Here is a 26,700-nt window from a genome sequence, read left to right as displayed (position 1 = left end):
TATTATATATATATATATATATATATATCATTACTGTCTATATATATATTTTGTATCAACACCTATAAATTTATAGTAGTATGAGAGTTTATTTTAATATATGATCAATACAAATGTGTAATTAATTTAGGTTTAATTAAGTTATTATGTTATTAAATTTGTTATGTTATACATCATTTGATTATACAATATGTNTATATATTATCATTACTGTCTACATATATATTTTATATCAACACCTATAAATTCAAAGTAGTATGGGGGTTTATTGTAATATATGATCAATACAAATGTGTGATTAATTTAGGTTTAATTAAGCTATTATGTTATTAAATTTGTCATGCTATATGTCACTTGATTATACAATATGTTATGTTCATCAATTTACCATACTATATTTAACTAAGCTATTATATTATTAAATTTGTTATGCTATACATCACTTGATTATTCAATATGTTATGTTCATCAATTTATCATACCATATTTATTATTTATTAATTGAAATGCTATCTTATAATATTTAATTATTGATTACATTTGGAAAAATATGAAGTTATTATGTTATTGGATTTACTATATTATTTATCACTTGATTATACAATCTATTATGTTATTAAATTTGTCATGCTATGTATCAAAATAGTTTATTACTTTTTAATTAAAATGCTATATACTTATATATTTAATTATTGATGACATTTGGAAAAAAAAATCCGAACATATTATATATATAAGAAAAACAAAAGCATCATAATATTTTATTATTGATTATCATTAAAAAAATTCATCCAAACTAAACCAAACATAATATAAAAAAGAAAAAAATGAAAAAAAAATAAAAATTATAATAATGTATACCATGTTTTTCGAACATAAACGAACGAATAATCAAACAGATTATTTACGAACAGATGGATCAGTCGAACATATAATGTTCACGAACATCCCATATTTGAACTCGAATCGAACTAACATCAAATTGTTTGCGAACAGTTTGTTATCGAGTAGAGTCGAACAGTTATCAAATAAACATCGAGCTGTTCGCTAAGAGTTCGGTTCGTTTGCAGCCCACCAACACGTTTTGAGCGTAAGAAGGGTATATGACTATTTGAACTCTGTGATAAAGAAGAAGTAGACATATTATAAAAAAAAAAATATAGTGGGGTAGATATATGCAAACTATTATATAGAAATTTGATTATCTTAGAATTATATTTCTTGTTGTAATTAAGAATCTTGATGCGGTGGCATCTTGCAAAGCTTTGGAACCAATTGTGATCGTGCTGCATATTTGGTTGTGTGTGGAATGGATTCGAATTGTGTGAGAGTTCAAGTCTAGATGTTCACAATTTTGACCTCGTGAATGATGAGGATACTTTGTTCACTCAACTTATTAACGGGACAAAAGGAGACGAAAATACTGTTTCAATGGAGAGGGCTCCTCTACTGCAAGTGAATTTCCATGGAAGACATGGAAGAGTTTTTGAAAAAGCCTCTCGGTTTGGATTCCAGTTGGTGAGTTCTTGACGCCATTGTCAAAGGTGGCTCTAAATGATTGTCTAAATGTGGAGGAAATTATTATAAAGGTGGAAGGAGATAGCCGGAGAATGCATAGACGATTGGAGCACGATTTTGGATTAAGCTGCTTAAACAATGAGCATTTGTTGATGTTTCTTCCTGAAACAATGTCTTTATCCGTGGCTCGAGTAATGAACATTTGCTGATGTTCTTCCTGAAATGTCTAATCTTAGGGATAGTCAACTAAGAGAAGATTATTATCCGGCACCAGAAAGTGATACGACTACCAAGATGAGGGTAGAGTCTTGCTGTTGCTATGAAGACGCGCTTAATAGCAAATTCATTGAGGATTGAACGATGAAATGCTCAGTGTGTGTATAAGAGGCAGGGTTATTTTTCTATTTACCTAAGTCCTTTAGTGGTCACTTGATATATAAGAGTTTGTTTGTTGAAAGTGTCTCTTTGTAATAACTTGTGTGATGGTAAAAGAGCAAAATGAGGTTACATAAGCTCCTGAATTTGAGTTTCCCTAAGCATTGATAAGGCTGTTGTGGGGGTCAAAAAGAATAATACTACATATACACCATTTTTATACAACATTTCTCATACAACATTATGTGGCAAGATATAATTGGGTGAAAGTTTAATTTTAACTTTAAATTAGTCAATCATATCTTGTCACATAATGTTGTATGGGAAATGTTGTATGAAAATGATGTATGTGTAGTATTACTCGGGTCAAAAATCACCTAGGCCGCCATCAGGCCCAGATGTGCATTTTCTACAGAACAGGCCCAAGGACACAATCCAACCCTGGGTGGGCCAGCACCAGATTCTATGACTTGGGCCCAAATCCAACATCCTTCCAAAATGGGCTTCGTGAACAACCCACCAAAGGCTAGGCTTCCGAAACAAGGTAAACATGATTCTTCCTCTTCAGTTCTATCTTGATCCATCCAAGATTCTATATCTTGGATGAATTAGGATTCTTGCTGCTAATGAGGCAAGTAAATCAGGGTTTTCCTTATTTACCAGACCTCCTCCTATGTGGATTCAGAATCCTACTGGGATACGAATATCCCATAGTTACTATATAAACAGGGGCCACCCCACTGTTTAGGCATTAAACATTACACCTTCTAACAACATAGTTCTCACTCTCGAGAGCTATACTTTGCCTCCGTGGTCTTAGTTCCCTACTAAGTTATTGGTAACATTTTCTTTTCCTTAACCCTCACTAAAAAACCTTCATTATCCTTATTGACTTGAGCGTTGGAGTGCCTACGGCAAACACTACCTCTGTGTTTTCAGTTCGCTTCACGTCGGTTCCTTTGTGTGTGTGCAGGTGTAGCAGATGGCCAGTGAACCCAACCTCACAGGATTCATCCTTCATTCCGTACATCTACAGGTGGTCACTAGGGCTCTTACTCAGTCAACAGTTCTAGTGTCCCAAGGGATTAGTTGAGGTCCTAAGCACTAATAGGGGTGGCTATTAAGGGTGCGTTTGGTTTAGTATTTTGGATAGGATTTTAGGGATAGTATTGGGTTATTGGATATGGGAGTATTACGAGGTAAATTTTAAAAATTTGTAAAAAAGCCCTTAGGTTTACTAATTTAACTAAAGACCCTAACATAAAAAATGACAAAAACACCCCCACCACCTGCAGTGTCAGATTCCGGCCACCACCGCCGGAATCTGGCCGAAAAATTTCGTTACGGCACAGACTTGTCGGATCTGTGCCGTAACACGTCGTTATGGCCTTTTTCGGCCAGATCTACGGTCTGTTATGGCCATCGACGGCCGAAAAAGGCCAAACGAGGGCCATCTTTGGCCGTCAGCGACGGCCAAAGATGTGGCCGTCGTTTTCGGTCAACGACGGCCATTTCTTTGGCCGTCGCTGAAGGCCAGATCTGGCCTTTTTCGGCCGGATCCGTGGTGGATCTGGCCGGAAAAGGCCACAGCGGTGAACTTCCGGCCATTTTTGGTCGGAAGTTAGGCCGTTGTATAGATTCCGGCTATCACCGACGGTGGTTGTCGGAATCTGACAAGTTGGGTTGATGGGGGTGTTTTTGTTAATTTTTAAACTTTTTTTTAGGGGGTATTTAGTGAAATTAATAACCTTATGGGGTTAAAATGTAATTAAAAAAATAGGGTAATATTTTTAGAATATTGTACCAAACGCTATTTGGAGAATAGGATCCAGAATAGGGATAAAAATATTAAACCAAACATGCATTAAGACTTTTACTCGGCCGATAGTTCTAGGGTCCTGAAAGATTAGTTGAGGTACGCATAAGCTGGCCCAGACACCCGAGGATTAAAAAATAAAAAAACAGTGCCAATCTATAATTGCAATTTTTGCAACCTGCCTACTTGCTGGCAAGGTGCTGCCACGAACAATAGCGCGACTTGGCTACACAGCCAGGGTGTACCGTGATGGTAGGAAATTGAAATTCAAAAACTAATTGGGAAAGGGACGCTAAGGCGGTGGTGGAGGTGGTAATTGGATAAATTCAAAAAGTGATAAATTTACCATTAAATTTTTAAACTTTTTGATTGATTTTATGTTTATTATTATTGTAATATGAGGAGGCTAAGGCTGGCTTAATTGGAAAAGGGAGGTTGAGGTGGTGGTGGAGGTGGAGGTGGTTACCGGAAAAGGAGGCTGTGGTGGTGGTGGAGGTGTTCACCAGAATAGGGAGGCTGTGGCAGTGATGGAGAAGGTGAGCCTCTTTCTTCACACAAAGCCAGACACATAAATGAACATATCCATGTCATTTATTGAATATCAAATAAAATAATTGAATGGAGCCTTACATTTCACTATGTAGAGCTTCTTGTAATACTTATTCCGATACTTTTGTCGATAATTCAATAAGTGACAATTTTTAAAACCTTGGGGACCTCTTTAATTTTGATAAAACTAGAGAGAAATTCCTTAAAAATTCATCCATACCGTGTTCAGAAAAACGAAGTAGTTTCATTGACAGCGCACATCGTCTACCCTTTTGCGCTCCAATACTTGATACTCTGTTAAACCTTCCCAAAACCCAGTCTAGAGACTCAAAAAAATCACTCTTTTCGGTTTGTCACCTCGAAAAAAAAAAAAAAAAAAAAAGTCATTTTTTATACTCAAAAGATCACGTAGTTGGTCATCACTTCTCTCTCAGGATACTAGAACCAAAACTACAACGCTCAGCTCCACACAGCTGACAGCTTCACGAGTTCATTGATTCCAATCAAACTCACTCTCGTTTGCCTTCTGGGTTCTCTTCATTTTTTATTAAATTCAGGAAAAATCTATCTGGCTCTAATCAAAATCTTGCCAAAGCATGCTCTTTTGAGTTTAGGAAATTAAAAGATTCAACTTTGGCATCTGGGTATTGCTTTTTGAGGCAAAAATATTTTAAAAAATCCATGCCGCTCTGATAAAGTTGTGGCAGTTTCATGAGGGTTTAGGTGTTTTAGTACACAGGCTGCAGTTGAACCTTCAACTTCTGATGGGCTCACTGTTGATGGGATTGTGGCTAATCAATGGATAATTCTTGATGAGAGTGAGAGTGACCGAAAGAGTCATGCTGCTGCTATTGCTCAATCCATCCAAGTTATCAAGAAACGGTTCCAGGTATATTTTGGGGTTTTGATTTTTATCCTGGCTACATTTATGTCATTTAAGTTAAAATTTAGTTTATCATGGTTAGTGGGCGTGTTTTCGTTCTTGATATTCATGTGTTTTTTAAAAGTATAAGAGAAAATAGGTTCAACATAATTTACGTTACTCTTTTTCCCAAGGACAGATTAGTTTAGTTGCTCATGTGAAGTGAGAAGTTGTGCTATGTGTTTGCCTTGAGCAAATTTATGTTTGTTGTATTGGAATGACAGTCAGTGCGGTTTCTATTTGACCAATTGTTGTTCAATGTGAAGCATAACATTGTTATTCATGATTCCAGTGGAAGAGATTGATAGTTAGGTTGATTCTCTTATCTGCTAAGCTCAATAAGCCTAACTTTTGGGACGGTCCTGTACATGCTGGTAAGATAAGTCGTGAGCATGGTTCACATATGGGTAAAATGAAAGAAGTGAAGGCATTTGAACAATAATTGCTTGAGCATATTGACATGATCAAGCTTGCCCGATAAGAGAATGAACTGGAATCAGTGGGCTCCTACTTCCTCTTCGAGGCATGTACTTGTTCTGTTTGAGGATCAATTTCTTGTATCCCATAGAAATTAACAACTGTGTGATACTTATTTTCTGATTGTTCTAGATTTATTTTGTGGCTTATAGGCATTTTGGAACTAGTGATTGGTTTTTTTGGCATATGAAACAATGTAGTGCATGGCCTTCTGAGATCTAGTAGTTAATAATTCTATTTTGAAAAGTGGCCTTGGAGCAAACTAGTCTATTACATTTTAAATAACCAAACAAGATATAGAAGAGAGGGGCTATACTAAATCGCTTTGGGAATGATGCAATAGCTTGCATTTTTCTTTTAAGAATAGTCTCTCAACATCTTTCTTCTTCTCTCTGCAGGAATCACTAAAAGCTTTGCTTTGGATTAGAAAGAATTCAAATGAGAAAGCTCTCTTATTTGGAGAGCATGATCCTTGCTCTTGTTACATAGAGGCAATCTTCATATATATTAGTACTTATCTTTGTTGCATTAAACAGTTTTACGTACGAAGATGTCTTTGCATGCTCTTAGTCTATAGCTTAGGAGGATGCTCGAGAACATGACATTGCCCTGCAGTTTTCTCTCCTTTCATCTCCATTTTTTATGGATGAAAATTTGCTGCTGTAATAGATATCGATGCTTCATATGATATATAATATAGGTTCAAGCTGGTACTGGGGTACTGAGAGCAAGGACTGGGCATCAATGGTCATGCAAATGTATAAATCACATGCTCAACAGCGTGGATATGGAGTAACCCTAGTTGATGAAATGTCTGGTGAGATTGCAGGAATCAAGGTTCACTTCTTACCATAGTCCACCTTAATTTATTTCAGTGAATTCTAGCATCACATATTATCTTACTCATGTGGAAGAAGCTCAACATGCATGATCACATGCACACAACAATGTATCATTCAATGGTGAAAGTGCTGGTGCTATATGCTTCTTAATGAATTGTTAAACGCTATTCTAGATGCTAATAGTGAAGCTGTCTACTTTCTGAGATTGAAGCTTTGAGGGACAAGCATTAATTTCCTGACCTTGGATAATTCTATTTTTTCAGCAAGCAGCAATCGAAGTAGACAGTGAATAATGCATTTGATATGCCCAATCAGAAGTAGGAATGCACAGGTTGGTACGAATTGCACCCTTTGACAGTGGAAAACAGCAGCAGACATCAGTTGCTGCTGTCGCTGTAATTGCAATCTTGGGTGATGGATCTACCCGTGTACAAATTAACGAATCTGATCTCCAAATTGAGCGATTTCGTGCGGAGGAGCTGGTGGGCAGCATGTGAACACAACTGAGAGTGCTGTGAGAATAGTTCACATTCCTACTGGAGACTGGAGTTACTGCTACTAATGAAAGGTCTGCATTCTGTGAGGTTTAAGACATTCATCCCTTTTTTAATGCTAATAATGGAGAGACAAATTACCTTAGTCTTTTTTCCTTAATTGCAAAGTCATAGTTTTGTATTAACACAGATCACAACATCAAAATAAGGCTTTGTCAATGGCTGTGCTTCATTCTCAATTAGACCAGCCTGAGATGACACTCCAGGCTCAGATGAATGCACAACATACACAATCTCTACCGACATAAGTTGAGGCAATCAGACACAAACTTATGTGCTCCACATAAGTTGAGGCAATCAGACACAAACTTATGTGCTCCATGCAAGCATGTCATCTTAACAACCTTAATTTCTTGGGGTACTATTGGCAATCTAACCAAACTCTAATTTGTGTTCCTTTCATGTTTGTTAACACACCTTACCGCATGGTGAAGGACTTTAGAACTAACTATGAGGTTTCTGATACTGACTCCATGCTCAAGGGAGATCTAGACAGCTTCTTTTGAGTTATTTATCAGCTTCCTTGGATAAATATGAAGATCAACAATAGGATTATTCCTGGCAATAGTGTTGAAACACGGCATCGTCAGAGAAGCCAATCACAGCAGGGATCATCTAACTTCTTGTTCTGGGGATTTCAGTACCTTAACAAGAGAAGCTGCAATTTCAGTCCTACAGCATTTGTATATTTATTATAAGGATGAAATGCATCTTTCTCATAATTATTCATTTATTATCAAGTTTTGGGTTCTAATTGCTGCTATAGTCTAACCATATTGAAGTTTCATGCACCCAGTTAATCTTTTTCTTCTTCTTTTCATTGCAATTTTTGTGGACACTTATTTACATCTTTGAGCATATGTTCAAAGCTACAATAAGGTGATTATGTGAAAATGAAACAGTTAAATCGTGTTTTTATCTTTTTTTTTTTTTAATGAAAAATAAGAAATATAATAATAAGTTCGTAAATATATATATATATTATTTTTCTTACAAGTTTGATAACAGAAATGGGCCAACCGGTTATCCGAAAGAAAATTAACATGTGGAACCACACATCCGACGTCGTATTCTTCGAAACTTCCCTCTTAGGTGCGGGTCGATTTCCACAGTGACTTAGAAGAAAAATCCCCTCCAGAAAACCTAACCCTAAGAATCTGCGATCTCTCAAATGTAGATCGGAAATCTCTCTGTAGAAGTTTCTTGGACACATTTGGGAAACCATTTGTTTAGGTGAAAAAGGTACTTCAATTTCAGTGACTGATTTGTTCTTTCTTTTTTTATACCGTTTATCCGTCTTTCTAAATTTTCATGTTTGAGTATCATGAAGAGGTTGTGATTTTTTGAATTTATAGTTGAAAGCGTTCATTGTTGTCAGAAGTGTTCCAAACACTGTTAATGTTCGCTGGGGTATTATGCTTTGCATAGAGTGGTTTAGATTATTTTATCCATCATACCATTTTGATTGAAGGATATGGTTATTGTTTGTGTATTGAATGATGGTTTAAAAGTATTTTTGGTTCTCTTGGTTTTATCTGTATGATGGGACTATACATTGAACGCTCTTATGTTATTGAAGGTGCAGTGTAGAGCATCCTAGTTCCAGACATCGATTTCCTTTTCAACTTTGTCAACTGTTCTTTTTTACTGGCTGTCGATTTTCTTGATATTTTATCATCTAGGCATTACTTGATTGCGTCCTGGATAATATTTTTAGTTTTTGCTTGTGGAGACCTTAACTGAACCTCTTTAGTGTTTAAATATATTCAACCTAAGAATTATTAAAGCTAAATAGTCTCCTAGTAACATTTAATTTAGTTTCTAATATCATTTCTTAAATATTTTTTGTTCTACAGGGGCTGTGGTGTGATAAAGACGACTGATAAGATGGACAGAATATCATTATTACCGGATTCAATATTGCACCATATTTTGTCATTCTTGTCATTGAAACAAGTTGTTCAAACAAGTATATTGTCTAGAAGATGGAAAGAAACATGTTGTACATTTCCGATTTTAGTATTTGATGATAACTCTCATTTTGGATGGGAAAAAGAGGTGTTGAAGTATTTGGAGCAAGGTTTACTGTACCGTCACATGGAGAGGATAAGTATAAGGAAGCTCACAATTTCGATGACTTCTTTTTTTTGGTTGGTTCCAGAATTTACAGTATTGGTAGATCAATGTGTTTGCAATGCAATTGGAAGTAACGTCAAAGAGCTTAAACTTCGATTTCCACTTTTCAGGGGGAGAGGGTACAATTTGCCTCAAATTGTTTTTTGTGCAGAATCCTTAGATGTGTTAGAGTTGTCTGGATGTAAGTTGTACTCACCAAGAATTAGTGTACAGCTGTCTTTGAGGAAACTATATTTGGTGGACGTTTATGCAGATGATCAAATGATTGAGAATCTCTTTGCTAGGTGTCCTTTGATTGAGTATCTGACAATTGATTCATGTAAAGGCTTTAAAAGCCTAGAGTTAAGTCTTAGTAAACTCCATGAAATCAAGGTAAGTAACAATGATGAACTCAAAAAGGTGGAGATCAAAGCATTGAATGTTCATTCAGTGACTATTACTGAAATTAAAGCATGTGAGATTGATATAGCCTCATGTAGGAATCTGAAAAACTTAATATTATCAAAGCTTTCAATAATGGATGATTGGTTATGTAATGTAATTTCAGACTTTTCACTCCTCCAGTACTTAAGCATAACTAATTGTTATGAGTTAAAGCGTATCAAAATTTCAAGTCCTAGTCTTAAGGAATTGGTCATCTATGGATTTGTTTTGCTTACTAAAGTGGTTGAAGTAAAACTTGAGACACCTAATTTAAGTATATTCAAATTTAGGGGTGATGCGATATCCTTTACTTCAAATGTTTTGGCTTTGTCAAAAACCGATCTCTACATTGATTGTTTTGGTTATGATACTCAGTTTTTTGTTAAGTATATTGAATTTCTTGGAAACTTTAATCAATGCTCTGAAGTGCTGAATTTGCAATGTCGCAGGGGTGAGGTATGTCTATATTTAATATTCTTTTTTTAAATACAGATCTTTTCGTTATCATATTTTTCGATGCTCTAACTTCCTTTTTTATTTCATTTATGAAGATTGCAATTGTTCCCCAAGAATTGAGGCAAATCTTTCATCCTCCTTTAGCCGGTGTCAAACATTTGAACCTTGAAATAGATGGTAATCTGGTGGATTTTTCTATTCCAGAACTTGTTGATGGCTTGCTCTGGCTTTCACCTCATGTAGAGAGTATATCAATGAGTTTTCCTTTGGTTTACCGGCATAAGTATGTTTTTGAGGTACGGGAGATTTTACGTTAATGAATTCAAGTTTTGGTTTATTCTATGATGTTGTATTAGGAAATATTTCAGCTCTGAAGAATGCATTGTTTGTACCTAATAAATGTTTAGTGTAGTTGATCTTATGTACCTAATTGCTGTTTAGTGGAGTTGATCTTGTGATAATGGTTTTGTGGTTGAGGTTGATTACAAGTAGAATTAGTCTTCTTAAAATTGATATTATGAACTCCCATGAATTTTTGTACATTTATCGGAAATTTCTTCTTCTAGGGAGGTCCATGACTATTTTCTGACGAATGGGGTTCTCTTTTAATTGGTCCCAACTTTAAGGGAAGTTAATGAAGCTTAACCTTCCTTTTGCTTGGAAACAAACACTATTGGCCATATCTGGTTACAAGTCATTGTTTGGGGCTGCTGCTCTCTTGTAGTAATGACTAGGGGAGGTCTTTGACATTTGCTGCTCTCATGTAGTAATAATTAGGGGAGGTCTTTGACATTCTTATCTTGTTTGTTAGTATTCGATGAAATTTTGACAATGAGCCTCATTAATTTGTTAGTATTCGATGAATTTTTTTTTTTTTTTTTTTTTCATGACATGGGTTTTTGTTTCAGTTCTCATATAAGCAGCAGCTTACTCATGGAGAGACTCCTAGTTGCTGCCAATCCCTTCCTATCTCGTGTTGGCAGAATTGTGTCAAGGCAGTTATGATTGAGCATATTGTGGAATCCTGCGGCTTGCCTTCTTCTGCTTTTGGAGACAAGGTCTCCTCTGAGGACAAGAGATTTGTGAAGCAATCTTATGTACAAAGGTTCCTGTTTAAGGACAAGATCTTGGAGATGCTTCATCGTCATCATTTGGATTTGAGGAATATGTATAGTTATATGTTTGATGATGATGATGAATATGAATAATTATATGTTTAATGATGATGAATTTGAGGAATGTTTGATTAATATATATAATTATCTGTTTGATAATATCTATCGGCCCATCTAAAAGTCTTCATTATTATCTCGTATGGTTGGATGGTAAGCCCTTTAGTTACATTAGCGATACTCAGGGGTCTTGTATTCTAGTTGCGAGAGAGACAATTACTAAGTTTATCCCAATTTTTTTTTCATTTCATGATAATTGATTAATTACTACATTCCTATTAACGTGATCAAAAAAGGCAAGATCGGCGTATAATTAATTAGATCTAGTTAGTCGTATGTCATTCTAGAGATTGATTGTCATTGTCCAACGGTGATGGTTGACTGTCGACAGTCGATTGGATGGATGAGAGTGTTTTTGTTAATTTATAAATTTTTATTACATGAGGTATTTAGTTAAATTAATAAATATAAGGGGTTTAAATAATCTAAATATTTTTAGAAAATATTTTCTAATAATATATTAAAAATCATATCTTAAAATGTATTTAAAATAGGATTTTAGAAATCCTACTTAAAAAAAAAGTGTACCAAACTCAGTCAGATTTATTTCCCATAAAAAACACTTAATAGAATTTAAAAAAAAATCTGATTTATTTCCATTTAAATAAATTTTAAACCCCACGAATCAAAGCCCACCGCAGTGAACTGGACTTGCTAATAGACTAATATAAAACTATCAGTCGGCTATTTCGAACAGCTCATACTCCACATTGACTAAACTAACCCTGTCCGATAAAATTTTAGTCTCTATAAATCAATCAACTTTAGAGCAACGAATAGCGCTCAATTTTTGGGATTTGCAATTTCACCCTCAATTAACAACATCTCTACTGCTTCCTCCCTTTCTCATTCTACACATCATACCATCAATGGCGTCTGAGAACAACGATACTTCCAGATCCGGATCCGTCAATAATGGCGACTCCAACCCTCAACGCAAAATTGCATTGATCACCGGTATTACCGGCCAAGACGGGTCTTATCTAACCGAATTCCTCCTCGACAAGGGCTACGAAGTCCACGGCTTGATCCGACGCTCCTCCAACTTCAATACGCAGCGTATCAACCACATCTACATCGACCCACACAATGCTCACAAGGCCAGGATGAAGCTCCACTACGCCGATCTCACCGACGCATCCTCTCTTCGGCGTTGGCTCGACACCATTCTCCCTGACGAAGTTTACAACTTGGCCGCCCAGTCACACGTGGCAGTCTCCTTCGAGATCCCCGATTACACCGCTGATGTTGTGGCAACTGGGGCCCTCCGTCTCCTTGAAGCCGTTAGATCTCACATTGCCGCCACTGGGAGGTCCCACATCCGGTATTACCAAGCTGGATCGTCCGAAATGTTCGGATCCACACCACCTCCACAATCCGAAACCACTCCTTTCCATCCAAGATCTCCTTACGCTGCTTCCAAATGCGCCGCGCATTGGTACACTGTTAATTACCGCGAAGCTTATGGGCTGTTTGCATGTAATGGAATTTTGTTTAACCACGAATCACCCAGGAGAGGTGAAAATTTTGTGACTAGAAAGATAACTCGTGCAGTGGGGAGGATCAAGATTGGTTTACAGAGTAAATTGTTTTTGGGGAATTTACAGGCATCAAGAGATTGGGGATTTGCGGGTGATTATGTGGAGGCAATGTGGATGATGTTACAGCAAGAAAAACCTGATGATTATGTGGTGGCAACGGAGGAATCACATACTGTGGAGGAGTTTCTGGAGGTGGCATTTGGGAATGTGGATTTGAATTGGAAGGATCATGTGGTGATTGATAAGAGGTATTTTAGGCCAGCTGAGGTGGATAATTTGAAGGGAGATTCAAGCAAGGCTAGGAAAGTGCTGGGGTGGAAGCCTAAAGTGGGTTTTGAGAAGTTGGTGAAGATGATGGTTGATGAAGATATTGAATTGGCTAAAAGAGAGAAGGTTCTTGTTGATGCTGGATATATGGATGCCCAGCAACAGCCTTGATTTGTTAAAATTTTCTGCTTCAGTGTGTTTCTAGAGTTCAATCAATATAGTTTGATTTTGGAGGAGAATATTTATTTGGTTCAAACTGTTCATGTTGTTCGAGTCTCTGTAACTTCTTTCATGATTTCATTCAACTTCAGGAACCCCATAATCTACGCATTAATATGTATTTTTATTTTGTTTCTAACTTAACGTTTTCAACACTGAAAACTCTCTTGTATTGCTGGATCTCATTCACTCCAATTTCAAGAGATTTATCAGTATCGTGTGTCGGTGGGTTTCAGTTTAGATTAATCTAGTGTTTTAAATTAGCCCGCATGTTGTGTTAGGGATTCACCATGCATGGTTAATGCCATCCCTGTATACACTGGGACACTAATGAATAATATCCTGAAAAGGACTTACAGTTATTGGTTGTTACAGTTTTATCTTTTAAAGTAGATCTGGTTTTATTTTCTTTATTATTCTTTTCTTTCCCTAATTCTTCAATGATTTTTTTAATCATAAGTGATATGTTTATGTTCAAGTGAAATGTGAAGATTAACTGCAAATAAGAGTTCAAAAAGAATGCTTTGTTAATTCAATCAAACTTGCTCATACAGGTGTTCGTCAGTATACAATACAATTATGTAGACTTCTTATCAGGTATTTCAATCTCAACAGAAAGAAAAATCATACACAAACCTGAAAAAAGAAAAAAAAAAAATGTGACAGTCTAACTAGGCTTCTGTAAAGAATTACATTCAGAATCCTTTTGCAAGGAAGATGAGGTACAGCTAACCTCTGATTCAGAAGAGAATACAAACGGCTTGATAGATGCCTGAAGTGAATCTGGTCCCTCGGCCGCGATTCTCTTGCAAAGTGCATCACAATTACTAATAACCTCAGTCAACCTTCCTTTAAGCTCCCCAAGTTCCACTTGCAATGAATGAACTGCATTGGTTTTCCAATTTATTAAAGCTTAATACAGATCACTAAAGAATTTGCTAACTGTAGTCCTAGTTGATATGTCCTATAATTTATGGTGTAACTTCTAGCACAAATGCTAATCCACAATTTTACTACACAATCTTGAGCAAAAGGATTCTGATAAAATTTTCTTTTTACTTGTTTTAAATGTAAACCAGCTGATTCCATCAATAGAATTGAGTTAATAAGTTGTGGATTTAGCAATAGACCAATAGTTACTATTCTATAGCCCAATAATTTTTCAGAGAATATGGGCTTCGTTTGGTTGCCAATTGGGAATATTATTTTTAGTATTCCCAAAAAAGTTAAATAGTAAAATACTCAAAAACCAGGGCTTCGTTTGTTTCAGTTTTGGGAATACTACTTTTAGTATTCCTAAAAAAGTTAAACAGTAAAATACCCAAAAACTCAGATTTTTGGGAATACTACTCCCAATATTATTCAACTTTTTTTAAACCCCTTAAATTTGATAATTTAATTAAATACCCCTAAATATTTTTTTAAAAATTACAAAAATACCCCAGTAATCCATGTTTACCAGATTCCGGCCATCACTGCCGAAAAATGGCCGGAATCTGTTAGGATGGCACACTACCGGCTGAATCTAGCCGGTAGTGAGCCGATCTAGCCTTTTTCGGTCAGATCCACGGTGAATCTAGCCGGAAAAGGCCAAATCTAAGGCCAAAGATCTGGCCGTCAACGGCCAGATCTTTGGCCGTAACAGTCGGTCACGACGGCCAACAAACGGTCGTCGTTGACCATCAACGACGACCTTTTGTTGGCCGTCGTTGAGAGCAAATACGGCCAGATCTGGCTGTTGTAGATCTGGCCGGAAAAGGCCATATCGACGCATGACCGGCAAGATCCAGCCGGTCATGTGCCCATAAGGCGACTCCGACCACCTCCGGTGGTGGTGGCCGACTGGGGGTGTTTGAGGGTGGGTTAGGGGTATTTTTGTTAACTTTTAATGTTTTATTATAAGGGGTATTTTGTAAAAAAAACAAACATATGGGGTATTTTATTAATTTATAAATCCTACATCGTAATACCCGCCCAATTCAACTTTTTTTTAACTTTTTTCAAAAAACTTTTCCCAAAACCCCCAAATTTTGAACCAAACGGAGCCCAGAGTTTTTGGGAATACTACTCTCAATATTATTCAATTTTTTTAAACCCCTTAAATTTGTTAATTTAATTAAATACCCCTAAATATTTTTTAAAAAATTGCAAAAACACCATAGTAATCCACATTTACCAGATTTCGGCCACCACCGTCGGAATCTGGTAGGATGGCACACTACCAGCTGAATCTGGCTGGTAGTGTGCCGATCTAGCCTTTTCCAGCCAGATCCACGGTGGATCTGGCCGGAAAAAGCCAGATCTAAGGCCAAAGATCTGGAAGTAACAGTCTGTTACGACGGCCAACAAATGGTCGTTGTTGATGGTCAATGACGACCGTTTGTTGGCCGTCGTTGACAAGCAAATACGGCCAGATCTGGCCGGAAAAGGTTATATCGGCGCACGATTGGCAAGATCCAGCTGATCATGCACCAATACGGCGACTCCGGCCACCCTCCGGTGGTGGTGACCGGCTGTCCGTATTTGAGGATGGATGAGGGGTGTTTTTGTTAACTCTTAATGTTTTATTATAGGGGGTATTTTGTAAAAAAACAAACATAGGGGGTATTTTATAATTTATAAATCTTACATCGTAATACCCGTCCAATTCAAGTTTTTTTTAACTTTTTTCAAAAAACTTTTCCCAAAAACCCAAAACTTTGAACCACACGAAGCCATGGATTCTGACACTGAGCAATTTACCTACTGATAAATGCTGTGAAGTTGTCTTCATTGCCGACACTGAATGACTAAATCGTTGAAGAAGTTTGATTGTCAAAGCATCTGCAACCTCTATCTTGTTTTCCACCTCTTCCTGCAATGAATATATATATATTTTTTTTTTACAGAGTTATACTTTTGCAACATAAAATTCCTATTTTTTTTAACAAGTACATAGAAAGATTAATTTCTAGATCTGGTAGGATGTTAATCATTTTTACAGCCCTGACTTCAAAGCAGAACAGAACTTTAAAGTCAAGGGCAAACCACCAGAACTTTCCAGTTTATGAGTAAATATTCTTAAAAAAATGAGAAATGCACAAAAGTCCACAATCCAGTTCAGAACCAGTCCATCAGATTTAAAACAATGATAAAATACCTAACATTTTACAGTCAATAAAACATAAGTTATGCATTTGAATCCATCTGGAAAACATCATGACAAACCACAGGTCTGATCCAGGATCAAGCCTACGAGAATCCAATGCATATTGACTTTTGTCCTTGACGATCAAATATAATGACAATTAAATGTAATAGTAAATTTAATATCTTAGAGCTAGGTCTATATCCAAGATTAAATTCCAACTAGAATCTTAATCCAAATCCCAGATCTAGAAATATATAGATCAGATTTTAGATTCATAGGTATCCACACCATCTAATCCATCCTATGCCTTCAGGATATCTAAGTCATTACCGTATTAATGAATTTTTATCTAACTCTTAAAATTTATTGTCAGCAACACAATTACACAAACCTGTCTCTTGCTAATTTGTTGTGCCTTCTCCTCCTGCCAATCACGATACATTGAGAAAAGCTCCAACAACACCTTAGGATTCACAGTACCTTCATTGACCATGGAGTAAAGAATGGCAAAGATTAGCTCCATAAACCAGACAGTTAACAGTTTATAAATTGATGAGCAGCTTAGTAAAAAATAACTTGACACAGCAAAGATACTTATTTTACCACAACCGGAAGACAGATTGATGGCGTAGCGGAAGAAGAAAAATATAGATAGAATAGAAATCAGAAGATATAGAATTATAGAGAATAAGATAAAAAAAATATATAGAAAGAGAGAGAAAAAATAGGGAGAACAACTGAACAAGCAAGAGGGGTGGGGGGATATCTGCTATCCAATAGTAAAGTAACTTTAAGTTATCCTAATAGACAAGATAACACCACATCTGTTCTTGCATTAGTTTAGGATAGATACCAATCCAAACATCAAGATTGTAGTCCTCTAACTTAGGTAAGGATGAAGTCAGTATCGAAGTTGCAACAGTTTGCTCAAGCTGTTGTGATGAATCTGTAAAAATAAGAAGCTGATATACAAGAGGCTTGAAAGAGCCTTGACACCCATTTGATTTCTCATTGAACTATCAGTCAACTTTGAAGGCCTATATGCCTGTGTTTTTGATCAAGGACAAGGATATATGAATTCACAAAGAACTTGCAAACTATAAAATCAATCTCAACATTAACCTCTAGTTTAGGTTCAATTAGAGATGATTTGGTAGATTTAAGAAAGTTTCCTTCAGTCTAGGATCACCAACATTCAAATGATCCACTTATGATAAGCAACGTTAATCTAAAGTAGTCCTAGATTAATCGCACTCTTCTCACATCATAAAACTTATGAAATACAAATTTAATCACCTCTTATCACATTGTTGTGAATAGTATTACACTCAAAAGGAAAAAACTATGAATCTTTATTTTCTCCGCTAATCAGACCCACTCATAAGGAACCACACTCACTCTCCTTGAAACTTTTTTGATGTTGTTGGGACTACATTTAACTTGAGTGCAACCCTAACACCCCCATAAGGAACCACACTCAGTCTCCTTGAAACTTTTTCTATGTTGTTTGGACTACCTTTAACTTGGGTGCAACTCTAACATACTACTAGAGCTAAAGGCTTTTGACAATTGAAATATACACATAATCATAATAACAGAAAGAGAATTCCAGCAAGATGTAACGCATCCTTGAATTGTTCATATCTGTGAACTAAAAAATTTACAAGACGAAGAAAGTAACAGATAATCCTTTATAGTGCATAAGAGACAACCTACATTCAAAACAGAGTTTTTGTTTAGAGTAATGCTACCTTTACACCACTCTTTACACCATTTTCTGTGAACTAAAAAATTTACAAGACGAAGAAAGTAACAGATAATCCTTTATAGTGCATAAGAGACAACCTACATTCAAAACAGAGTTTTTGTTTAGAGTAATGCTACCTTTACACCACTCTTTACACCATTTTCTGTGAACTAAAAAATTTACAAGACGAAGAAAGTAACAGATAATCCTTTATAGTGCATAAGAGACAACCTACATTCAAAACAGAGTTTTTGTTTAGAGTAATGCTACCTTTACACCACTCTTTACACCATTTTCTGTGAACTAAAAAATTTACAAGACGAAGAAAGTAACAGATAATCCTTTATAGTGCATAAGAGACAACCTACATTCAAAACAGAGTTTTTGTTTAGAGTAATGCTACCTTTACACCACTCTTTACACCATTTTCATTACATCATGAATCCACACAAATTTTTAATTATTTTGAATTTTTAATAAAATTATTATTAGTAAAATGGTCATGGTGTAAAGGTTGGTGTAAAGGTAGCATTACTTTTTTGTTTATTTTGTTTCAGAAGGAAACAAGCTAACGAAACTTTCAGAAAAGAAGAAGAATGGAGAATTTATGTTGCTTGCGGGTGACAAAAAAGAATATTAGGGAAGGTATCATGGTTCCAATCTCCAATGCAATTTTAAAAATATTAATGTTTCTTTAACCGTCCAAAAATCTTCTTGAGACAGATGAATTTCCCTCCTAAGCAAGACTTCTATGGTGAAGCTAACCTTGTCACTTGCAATAAAAACCATATACAGCTAAATCAAGGAGGTTATAGACAAAGAAAAAATATGGATGCAATGAGAAGGAGTTTCACAGGGAGAAGCAACCCCAGAAAACTTAATCATTTTGAACAATCATTTATAACTTAAGTATTCAATAAGCACTAAAATGTTCCATAAATCATAAAACATAAAAATTGATTCTCAATCAATATAATGAGTAAATAATGAGCCTTCTAAAGAAGTATCTTCCCTTTAAGTTAATTTGAAATGAAAAGTATATTCATGTGTGACAGTCCAATATGTAATCTTAATTTCTACTCTCTAACTCAACATTTTTTTTATTGAAAGATTTGCTCACATGCTGTTTTATTGATAAAATAAGTTTTGCTTGCAAAACCATATAATAATCATCCATCTCACTAATTGATTCCTCAGAATTTGATTTTTGTACCTTTGTACCTTTAATAGCAAGGAGGAGCATTACTCTAACTTGATATGGAAATTTTTCTACGCGGACACATTTAGAACAAACTCCACATCTAAAAAACCTGATTTCAACTCACAGGAAAAAAAAAAAAGCAATCTTCAAACCACTATAACCCACCTGAAGTTGAAGAAGAAGATGGTTTTCTCACTAAAATGTCAGTCAAGCTACCCTCCGTTGGCGGTGATGTCAGTATCGGCGTTGTCTACAAACGCAAAATATTAAAATTAAAAAAACCAATTAATACAAACTCCTCCACAGGGAAATTATACTAAAAAATATTAGAAGGCTCACAATTTTGAGGGCTTTGAGTTTCTCTAAAATGGGATCGACGCTTTCTGATCTTTTGGAGACGGTGGTGATTTGATCAACTGATCTCTTCACGATTAGAAAAATTACGTGAATATTAAAATTAAGAAGTGAAATTCACGGGAATACGTAAATAGCTTACAAATACACTTGAAGAGTTACCGGTGGCCGTGAGCTAGAGAGTGTTGATTCCGAGGCACCCATTAGAGCTAACTGTAACTGATCTTTCACTTTTTGAACTCAACTTCAATTTGATGCAAATTTATGAAATAGAAATCACCAATTTCATCACTTACAGGTATTCATGGAAGGAAAATAGGAAAGCGAATCTCTGAGAGTGCTTTAGCTAAGTACTTCACCACTCACCAGAATTGATGTTGGGTAATTAGACGGGTCGGGCTTAACTGTTCGCTGTGTCCTATGTTGGAGGTTATATTTAAATGACTAATGACGTAGGTATACGGGTTAGTTCCTACGATGTCGTTTTAGTATCCCCTTAGGTCCTTCCCTTATGACTTCTTTTTCGGGTTTGAGAAAACAAAAGAAAATCAGTTTCACTATCCTGTCAGTATTCCTGTGGTTTACTTTATTGCTATCTAGGGTTAATTCATGAGAACCCGAAATGCTGACTCTGCGAAATCAACCGCCACCAAAAAGACGCCGCCGGTGAGAAAAGCTGCCGCTAAAGTTTCTCCAACCTCATCGGAATCTGTGACACCCAAAATTGTGGAAACAACGCGTGGTTCTGCAGGCAAAGCAAAGCAAGCAAAGGCCAACGACACGGCACCTCCACAACATGCTACGGGTTCTGATTCCAAGTCTGATCAATCAGCAGGTATAATTTTACTATCATTTCTTATATTTATGTTTATTTGTTTTGCTAAGTAGTTTAGAGAGCTAATGGAAACTAAAAGTTGGAATAAAGTGATGGTAAATATATCAAGCACGTCGCTGAATCAGATTTGCACTGCAGACAGGCTGCATCATGTAAATAGACACTTATGGATTAGAAATCAAGTGATGCTACATATATTTTAGTTATGTGGTTATTTTTACTTTGCTGTTGAAAGATTTATGACTGATGGTTCAATTTTTGTGATATTTTTCTCAATTTTGGTCGAACTTAATCTTTTTTAAGCTGTCGTAACATGTAAGTTTGTTATTTGTGAATCGTTTTTAACAACTTTAAATTGATTTTTAGTTGAAGAAGTGAAAGCATTTGCTGAAGCTGCCACAATGACCCCAGTTAAAAAAGCCACTGTTCCGGGCGCGAGGCCAGGAGCAAAGAAGAAGCTAGTGAAGACTAAAACTCGTGCTTCCGAGAAAGCTGTGAAGGCAAGAGTAGAAGAATCTCTAAATGAGGAATTTACTGTTGAAAACGTTGGAGAACCTATAAAGCAGAAAGAAAACATAGTGGAAGCAGAAGAACCTGCTGTTGCAAATGTCACAGAAAGCACAAAAGAGGAGGGAACTGCTGCTGAAGATGATGGGGAATCAGTTAAGGAGGTAAAAACATCAGTGGAAGAAGATGCTATTAAACATGTTGGGGATTCTGTGAAGAAAAAAGAACCTCTTGTTAGGGAGATTGCAAAATTTAATGAGAATAAAGAACTCAGCTGTTACAACAATGAAGAGCAAGGGGATTTTGTGAAGCAAAAAGATCCCGTTATTCTAGGGTTTGCAAAATCCAATGATAATAAAGAAGCGAGCTTTCAGAAATATCTAAAGGATGTGGAGGAGGATGATGAGATGGAAACTTTCGATGACGAAGAGGAGCCCAAGATCGAGCTTATGGACACCAAAGAAAACATGAAAGCCGAGCTGCTGGGAGAAGATGCTGAACCTGAACAGGATGAGTATGGCAGTTTTGAGATTTTTGAAGACTATGGTGATCAAGTAGACTATGGAGATCATGAGGAGGAAGAGTTTGCAGAGGATGATATAGAGGAGCCTACTGCAGAAACTGACACATTGGAAGATGAACACAGGGAATTGAAAGCAATTGCAAGAGACCGCAGGATTAAGAAGGAGCATGAGATATTTGTTGGTGGTTTGGATCGTGATGCAACGGAGGAGGATGTGAGAAAGGTTTTTGAGAGGATTGGAGATATAGCTGAAGTTCGGTTACACAAGAATTTTGCAACAAATAGGAACAAGGGTTATGCATTTGTGAAGTTTGCAAACAAGGAGCATGCACAGCGGGCTTTGTCTGAGATGAAAAACCCTGTGGTATTGATCTGTTTATTTTTTCTGTTTTATTTACTTATAAGTTATGTGCTAACTTTTTCTCAACAGATTTGTGGAAAGCGATGTGGGACTGCACCAAGTGAGGACAACGATACGTTGTTCGTGGGAAATATCTGCAATACATGGACAAAGGAGGCTGTAAGTATCTAGTTTGTTTTGTTTGATAGTTGTCAAGTTTGATAACTCATCCTCAGTGTTTATGTGGGTTGGCAGATTAAACAAAAGTTGAAAGATTATGGTGTTGAAGGTGTTGAGAGCATTACTCTTGTCCCAGATGCTCAGCATGAGGGATTGAGTCGTGGTTTTGCATTTGTTGAGTTCTCTTGTCATGTTGATGCCATGGCTGCATATAAGAGGCTTCAGAAGCCTGATGTTGTGTTTGGCCACCCTGAGAGAACTGTCAAAGTAGCTTTTGCTGAACCTTTGCGGGAACCTGATCCTGTAATAATGGCTCAGGTGAAGACCGTATTTCTTGATGGGGTTCCTCCTCACTGGAATGAAGACCAAGTTGAGGAGCAGATACAAGGTTTCGGGGAGATTGTACGCATTGTCCTGGCCCGGAATATGTCAACTGCTAAGAGGAAAGATTATGGTTTTGTTGATTTCTCAACCCATGAAGCTGCTGTTGCTTGCATCAAAGGTGTAAACAATAAAGAAGTGGTTGATGGCAACTCAAAGGTGAATCTCTTAGTTTAGTTCTGGAAGTGTCTAGGTTTTATATATATTTATTGTCTTTTGATTTATTGAAGATGGAATATAACTGATTGCATTGTGTTTCCATGTGCTCCTAGGTAAAACTGAAAGCAAGGCTATCAAATCCCATGCCAAAAACTCAGGCAGTGAAGGGTGGAATGTGTGGTGGATATCGAATTGGTCATGGTGGCAGTGGAACCTTTTCCAGATATGGTAATCTATTGTCTTTGCAGAACTAAGCTCTAGAGATTCATATGATTATTTCCCCTTTGATGTGGCATCTTTATGGATTGTAGAAAGGGGTTTTGGTCGGGGTGGACACCACTTCAACTCTGCGAATTTCCAACGGGGCAGGGGTTTCTATCAACGAGGACGCGGACAAATTGGTAGAATAGGTCCCAATGACTACGGCCTTGATAACCGATACACAGAGTTTCATGGGAGGCAATTTATGGGACGAGGTTCTCTCTCTCTCTCTCTCTCCCCCCTTGTGTGTGTTCATACCGCACTTGCATGCACAGAAGCATCTGGATGTGTCACACAACATAGGCTTGTTTTTAATTTATCTAATTTACATCACTTGCACAAAAGCAGGAGGAAGGAGGGGTTCTTTCAGAGGTGGTCATCATACATCTGGTAGATCAATGGCTGCAGCTGGCCCATCAAGGCCTAATCCCAGTAGGCGTTGGCTTGATGTCCCTGACAGAGGGCATGGGGATCATTTTTCCTATAGGAGGCAACCATTTTCTCCAGATGAAGATTTTGATAGACGTTATGTTGAAAGACAAGTTGATGACCCTTATTATTATGATGACCGTGCACATGGTGTGAAGAGGCCATTTTATGCAGTAGTGAGTTTCTTCTTCTTCTTTTCCTCTTTTTCTTCTGTAACTTTCTAGCATGTTAATGAATTTTTAATCTCCTTAAATTTTGTTCCCATTTCCTGCACTCACTCTCCCGGTGTTCCTTATTATGTGAAAATTGTTTCCTGCTTCTAGGACCATGATCCTGATTATATGGTGTCCAGTAGAGTACGCCCGCGGCTGGACTATAATGATCCTGCAGTTTCACTTCATGGAAGTCGTTATCGTGGTATGTACTCCTTATGTCCAGCATTGATTTCTTTAGGCGGGCTTAACGAATGCTGAATTATAATATTGCTTGTTTTACTTTGTTATTCTTTAGATGATTATGGAGCTGGCAGTGGTCTCTACTCGGATGATTATTATGTTTCTGATGTAAGCTCATAGTCTTTAGTATGTGTGTTTGTGCACGTGCGCGCGCGTGTGTCTGTGTTTATTTTATAAATAACTTTTTTATGGTTTTCCTTTATCTGATCTTGTTTACAGTATGGTGCATATCCACCTTATTATGGGGATGATCGCTCATATGGAGGTGGTTATTACTACTAGACTCAAGAACCTTGGGTAATGCTAGACTCCTTGAAATTTTGAGTTTTTCAGATTTGATGGTGAATGCTATAATATTATAATGTTCAAAGGTTCTTGCACAATTTTGTCTAGGTGGGCTTGGAAATGCTGGATGCTGGGCTTGCTGCTTAAAAATATGGTTGCAGTCTTGTTTTTTATACTCTTTTTTTTTTTTTTTGAAAGTATCTTCATTCTGCTTTTCCTCTGTCTTCCTTCCTCTGTACTTCTCTTTCCTGTTCTCTTTTTATCAATTATTAGTAGAACATTTGGAGTTTAATTTGTATAGTTAGGTTACGTCTCTGAAGGATCTGAATTAAGAAGCTTATATTACTCCTATATTGTGGAGATTCAGTAGATGTCTGCTCTTTCTGCTCTAGGTGTGAAGTGCTTGTGGATTTTTGCTATGGTTGGTTGTGGTAAAGGGCAGTATCAATTTCCTTCTATTTTCATGATCTACATAATGGATCAAGCACACATAGTGATGGTTAATGTTGAAGCTTTTGAAAGGAAATAGACTGGGTGACTCTTTCTGGAAGTGGAAAGTTCAAGCTAAGGTTCTTCTTATATTGTTACCAGTGCTGAAGTTAGTTTAAACTTTGAATGCTGATGGAGGCCTTACAGAGATCTTTTTAAAGTTTTTGCAGAGAAATGAAAAAGTGTAGACCTTTGTAGGAATAATGAAATCTGAACCCTGCCTGGTGATCCAAAGTTTATTATGGATAGAAGGGGATGTGTTTAATCAAATTTTATGGTTACTTGAGTAGATGTTGTAGTGTTTAAAGATGATTTCATCCTTATTATGGTTAATTAAAACAAGTTCATGGCTATTTATGCAACGTTATGCCACTGTTCACAAATTCATCTGCCTGAAAGCTTTTCAGGAATGGTGATTTTTATTTGAAATGTCCTGCCCCAAATAAAAATTAAGACTTACCAATACTTTATATTTTGATCCGTATTTTGGTGGAGCACAAGGTCAATTATGTCATTTGGTGCTTGAGTAATAAATTTTTATTCATATTCTGGGAGAGATCTTGATGATATTCTTTTCCATGGGCAACTTGAATCTTTTGGTTTGGATTGAAATCAAATATTGATTGTGATTTCTTAGTAAGGAGGACATGTAGAGTTTGGTGATAGCTTTTACTAGGATCATGTACTTTCTTATTCTAATTCCCATTAAATTTTTTATTTATTAATTTTACATCAATCACAATTCATGTGACGACATGTAAACATAGCCTGATAATGATATATTTCCTCCTGAATTAGATGGTTGAATTTACAAGCGTGGTTGGTGGTTGTAAAGGTCTTCGAATCCCATGTTAATATGAATTGAAGGTTGCATTTGGAAAGTGAAGTCTGGTTGTTAATGGAGGATCAATGCTGCTATTCTAATTCATTCAATGTAGTATTGATTATTGAGGTCAAGGTTTTAGCTTTTAGTTAAAATTGTTTTGCCATGGGAAGTGATGCACTCTATTTGCTTTTTTTCATTTTATGAAAAAATGGACGATGAAATAAATCCTGTTTCTTTCCCAGTGAAGAAACATCTTGAAGCGAGCTGGAGAGGGGAACTTATACATCTTAAGCTACTACTATATCTCTGCAAGTTTTATGTATTAAATGTGGTCTTTGGACGGTGGGCATAAGTTTTGTTTGATTAGAAAAGAACCTAGAGAGCTATCTTTCTCTTTGTGTTGTTACCTAATGATTAAATCGGTTGGTATTAGAAAGTGTCATCTCATTTCATTTTTCGCATTGGGCTTGGTCTATGATGTAAATACTAGGTTGATATTGATTTTTTTTTTTTTTTTTTTTAATTTTCTAATCATTTTATTGGTTTACATTGGTTACAACTTCTGTTCTCTTGTCTGTCATGTTAAATGATTTGTTATTCTTAAGGCAGTCAAGTTTGGACTTTGTACGACGTTCAGGTGTTCTAACTGGATAACTAAAATATGATTTATGAGAAATCTTGGTGCAACAAAGATGAGACAAATAATAATCAGTGCACATATATTTGGCTTGTTTGAACAAGGGTGTAATGATAGATTACCATGTTTTTAAAATGTGCATAGATGATTATGAGTTGCGGCCTTGATGGTTGGTAGTTACATATTTGGGATTATGTGGGATGATAATTACATTACACACTTCTTTTGCCTGCCAAATTGGTGGATCATTTCATAGCATTTAGATTCTGTGTAATTTGTTAAATCCTGAGTTAAATTCTGTCTTTAATGTCTCCCATAGTAGTTTAGATGTCAAGAGTAGTTGCACTGGCTTTAAATTTGCTTTGTATGTTTGCATTATAATTATGGTTTGTTTTTCTGCAGTGTTTGGTTCATTATATAATTTGCAAATCTATTTTCGGGTAGTTGCTAGGGCGTAGAGTTTGAGATTCATCACAGAATTGACAAAAGTCAGTTCAAAAAGGATCTAAGAGCTTGTCATTTTTCATAAACCCTTTTCCCTTTTTCATCCCCTTGATATCTCTGGATTTCATCCTTAGAGTTTTAAGGGAAAATTGTTTCCTTACATGTTATTATGTGTCCTCAATTTCTATAT

At 36.3% G+C, this 26,700-nt stretch overlaps 4 protein-coding genes and 1 pseudogene across 12 annotated transcripts; 4 read left to right on the top strand and 1 right to left on the bottom strand.

Moving 5' to 3' along the window:
* The first annotated feature begins 1,474 nt into the window (after positions 1–1,474).
* Positions 1,475–5,884, top strand: LOC116116668 (annotated as a pseudogene).
* A 3,029-nt stretch (positions 5,885–8,913) lies between these two features.
* On the top strand, positions 8,914–11,302 carry LOC116116550 (F-box/FBD/LRR-repeat protein At5g56420-like). 2 transcript variants are annotated; one of them, XM_031402610.1, is made up of 4 exons: positions 8,914–9,203; positions 9,300–10,068; positions 10,164–10,364; positions 10,977–11,302. In XM_031402610.1, the coding sequence occupies exons 1-4, from the start codon at positions 8,941–8,943 to the stop codon at positions 11,274–11,276; spliced, it is 1,533 nt and encodes a 510-aa protein (XP_031258470.1). In that variant the 5' UTR covers positions 8,914–8,940; the 3' UTR covers positions 11,277–11,302. The 2 variants fall into 2 exon arrangements, with proteins under 2 accessions (XP_031258470.1, XP_031258469.1); XM_031402609.1 differs by having other exon boundaries at positions 8,914–10,068.
* An 813-nt stretch (positions 11,303–12,115) lies between these two features.
* LOC116116551 (GDP-mannose 4,6 dehydratase 1) lies at positions 12,116–13,689 on the top strand. Its single transcript, XM_031402611.1, has one exon. It carries the CDS (start codon positions 12,170–12,172, stop codon positions 13,277–13,279), a length of 1,110 nt encoding a protein of 369 aa, XP_031258471.1. The 5' UTR covers positions 12,116–12,169; the 3' UTR covers positions 13,280–13,689.
* Positions 13,602–20,183, bottom strand: LOC116116552. 6 transcript variants are annotated; one of them, XM_031402615.1, is made up of 7 exons: positions 19,902–20,183; positions 19,745–19,828; positions 19,571–19,655; positions 16,849–16,937; positions 16,070–16,181; positions 14,061–14,212; positions 13,602–13,823 (listed from the first exon to the last, which is right to left on the bottom strand). In XM_031402615.1, the coding sequence occupies exons 4-7, from the start codon at positions 16,897–16,899 to the stop codon at positions 13,626–13,628; spliced, it is 513 nt and encodes a 170-aa protein (XP_031258475.1). In that variant the 5' UTR covers positions 16,900–16,937; positions 19,571–19,655; positions 19,745–19,828; positions 19,902–20,183; the 3' UTR covers positions 13,602–13,625. The 6 variants fall into 6 exon arrangements, with proteins under 6 accessions (XP_031258475.1, XP_031258476.1, XP_031258472.1 ...); XM_031402616.1 differs by having other exon boundaries at positions 19,745–19,821; XM_031402612.1 differs by having other exon boundaries at positions 19,922–20,183.
* A 110-nt stretch (positions 20,184–20,293) lies between these two features.
* LOC116116549 (nucleolin-like) lies at positions 20,294–24,956 on the top strand. 3 transcript variants are annotated; one of them, XM_031402606.1, is made up of 11 exons: positions 20,294–20,594; positions 20,961–21,988; positions 22,055–22,144; positions 22,220–22,684; positions 22,798–22,912; positions 22,996–23,160; positions 23,291–23,550; positions 23,698–23,791; positions 23,885–23,937; positions 24,049–24,126; positions 24,223–24,956. In XM_031402606.1, the coding sequence occupies exons 1-10, from the start codon at positions 20,369–20,371 to the stop codon at positions 24,109–24,111; spliced, it is 2,559 nt and encodes an 852-aa protein (XP_031258466.1). In that variant the 5' UTR covers positions 20,294–20,368; the 3' UTR covers positions 24,112–24,126; positions 24,223–24,956. The 3 variants fall into 3 exon arrangements, with proteins under 3 accessions (XP_031258466.1, XP_031258467.1, XP_031258468.1); XM_031402607.1 differs by having other exon boundaries at positions 24,201–24,956; XM_031402608.1 differs by having other exon boundaries at positions 20,295–20,594; positions 23,294–23,550.
* The last annotated feature ends 1,744 nt before the right edge of the window (positions 24,957–26,700 follow it).

This window comes from Pistacia vera, unplaced genomic scaffold, assembly GCF_008641045.1.
Source record: "Pistacia vera cultivar Batoury unplaced genomic scaffold, PisVer_v2 Contig78, whole genome shotgun sequence".
NCBI classification, from domain to species: Eukaryota; Viridiplantae; Streptophyta; class Magnoliopsida; order Sapindales; family Anacardiaceae; genus Pistacia; species Pistacia vera.
This window is presented reverse-complemented; position numbering and strand designations above follow the sequence as displayed.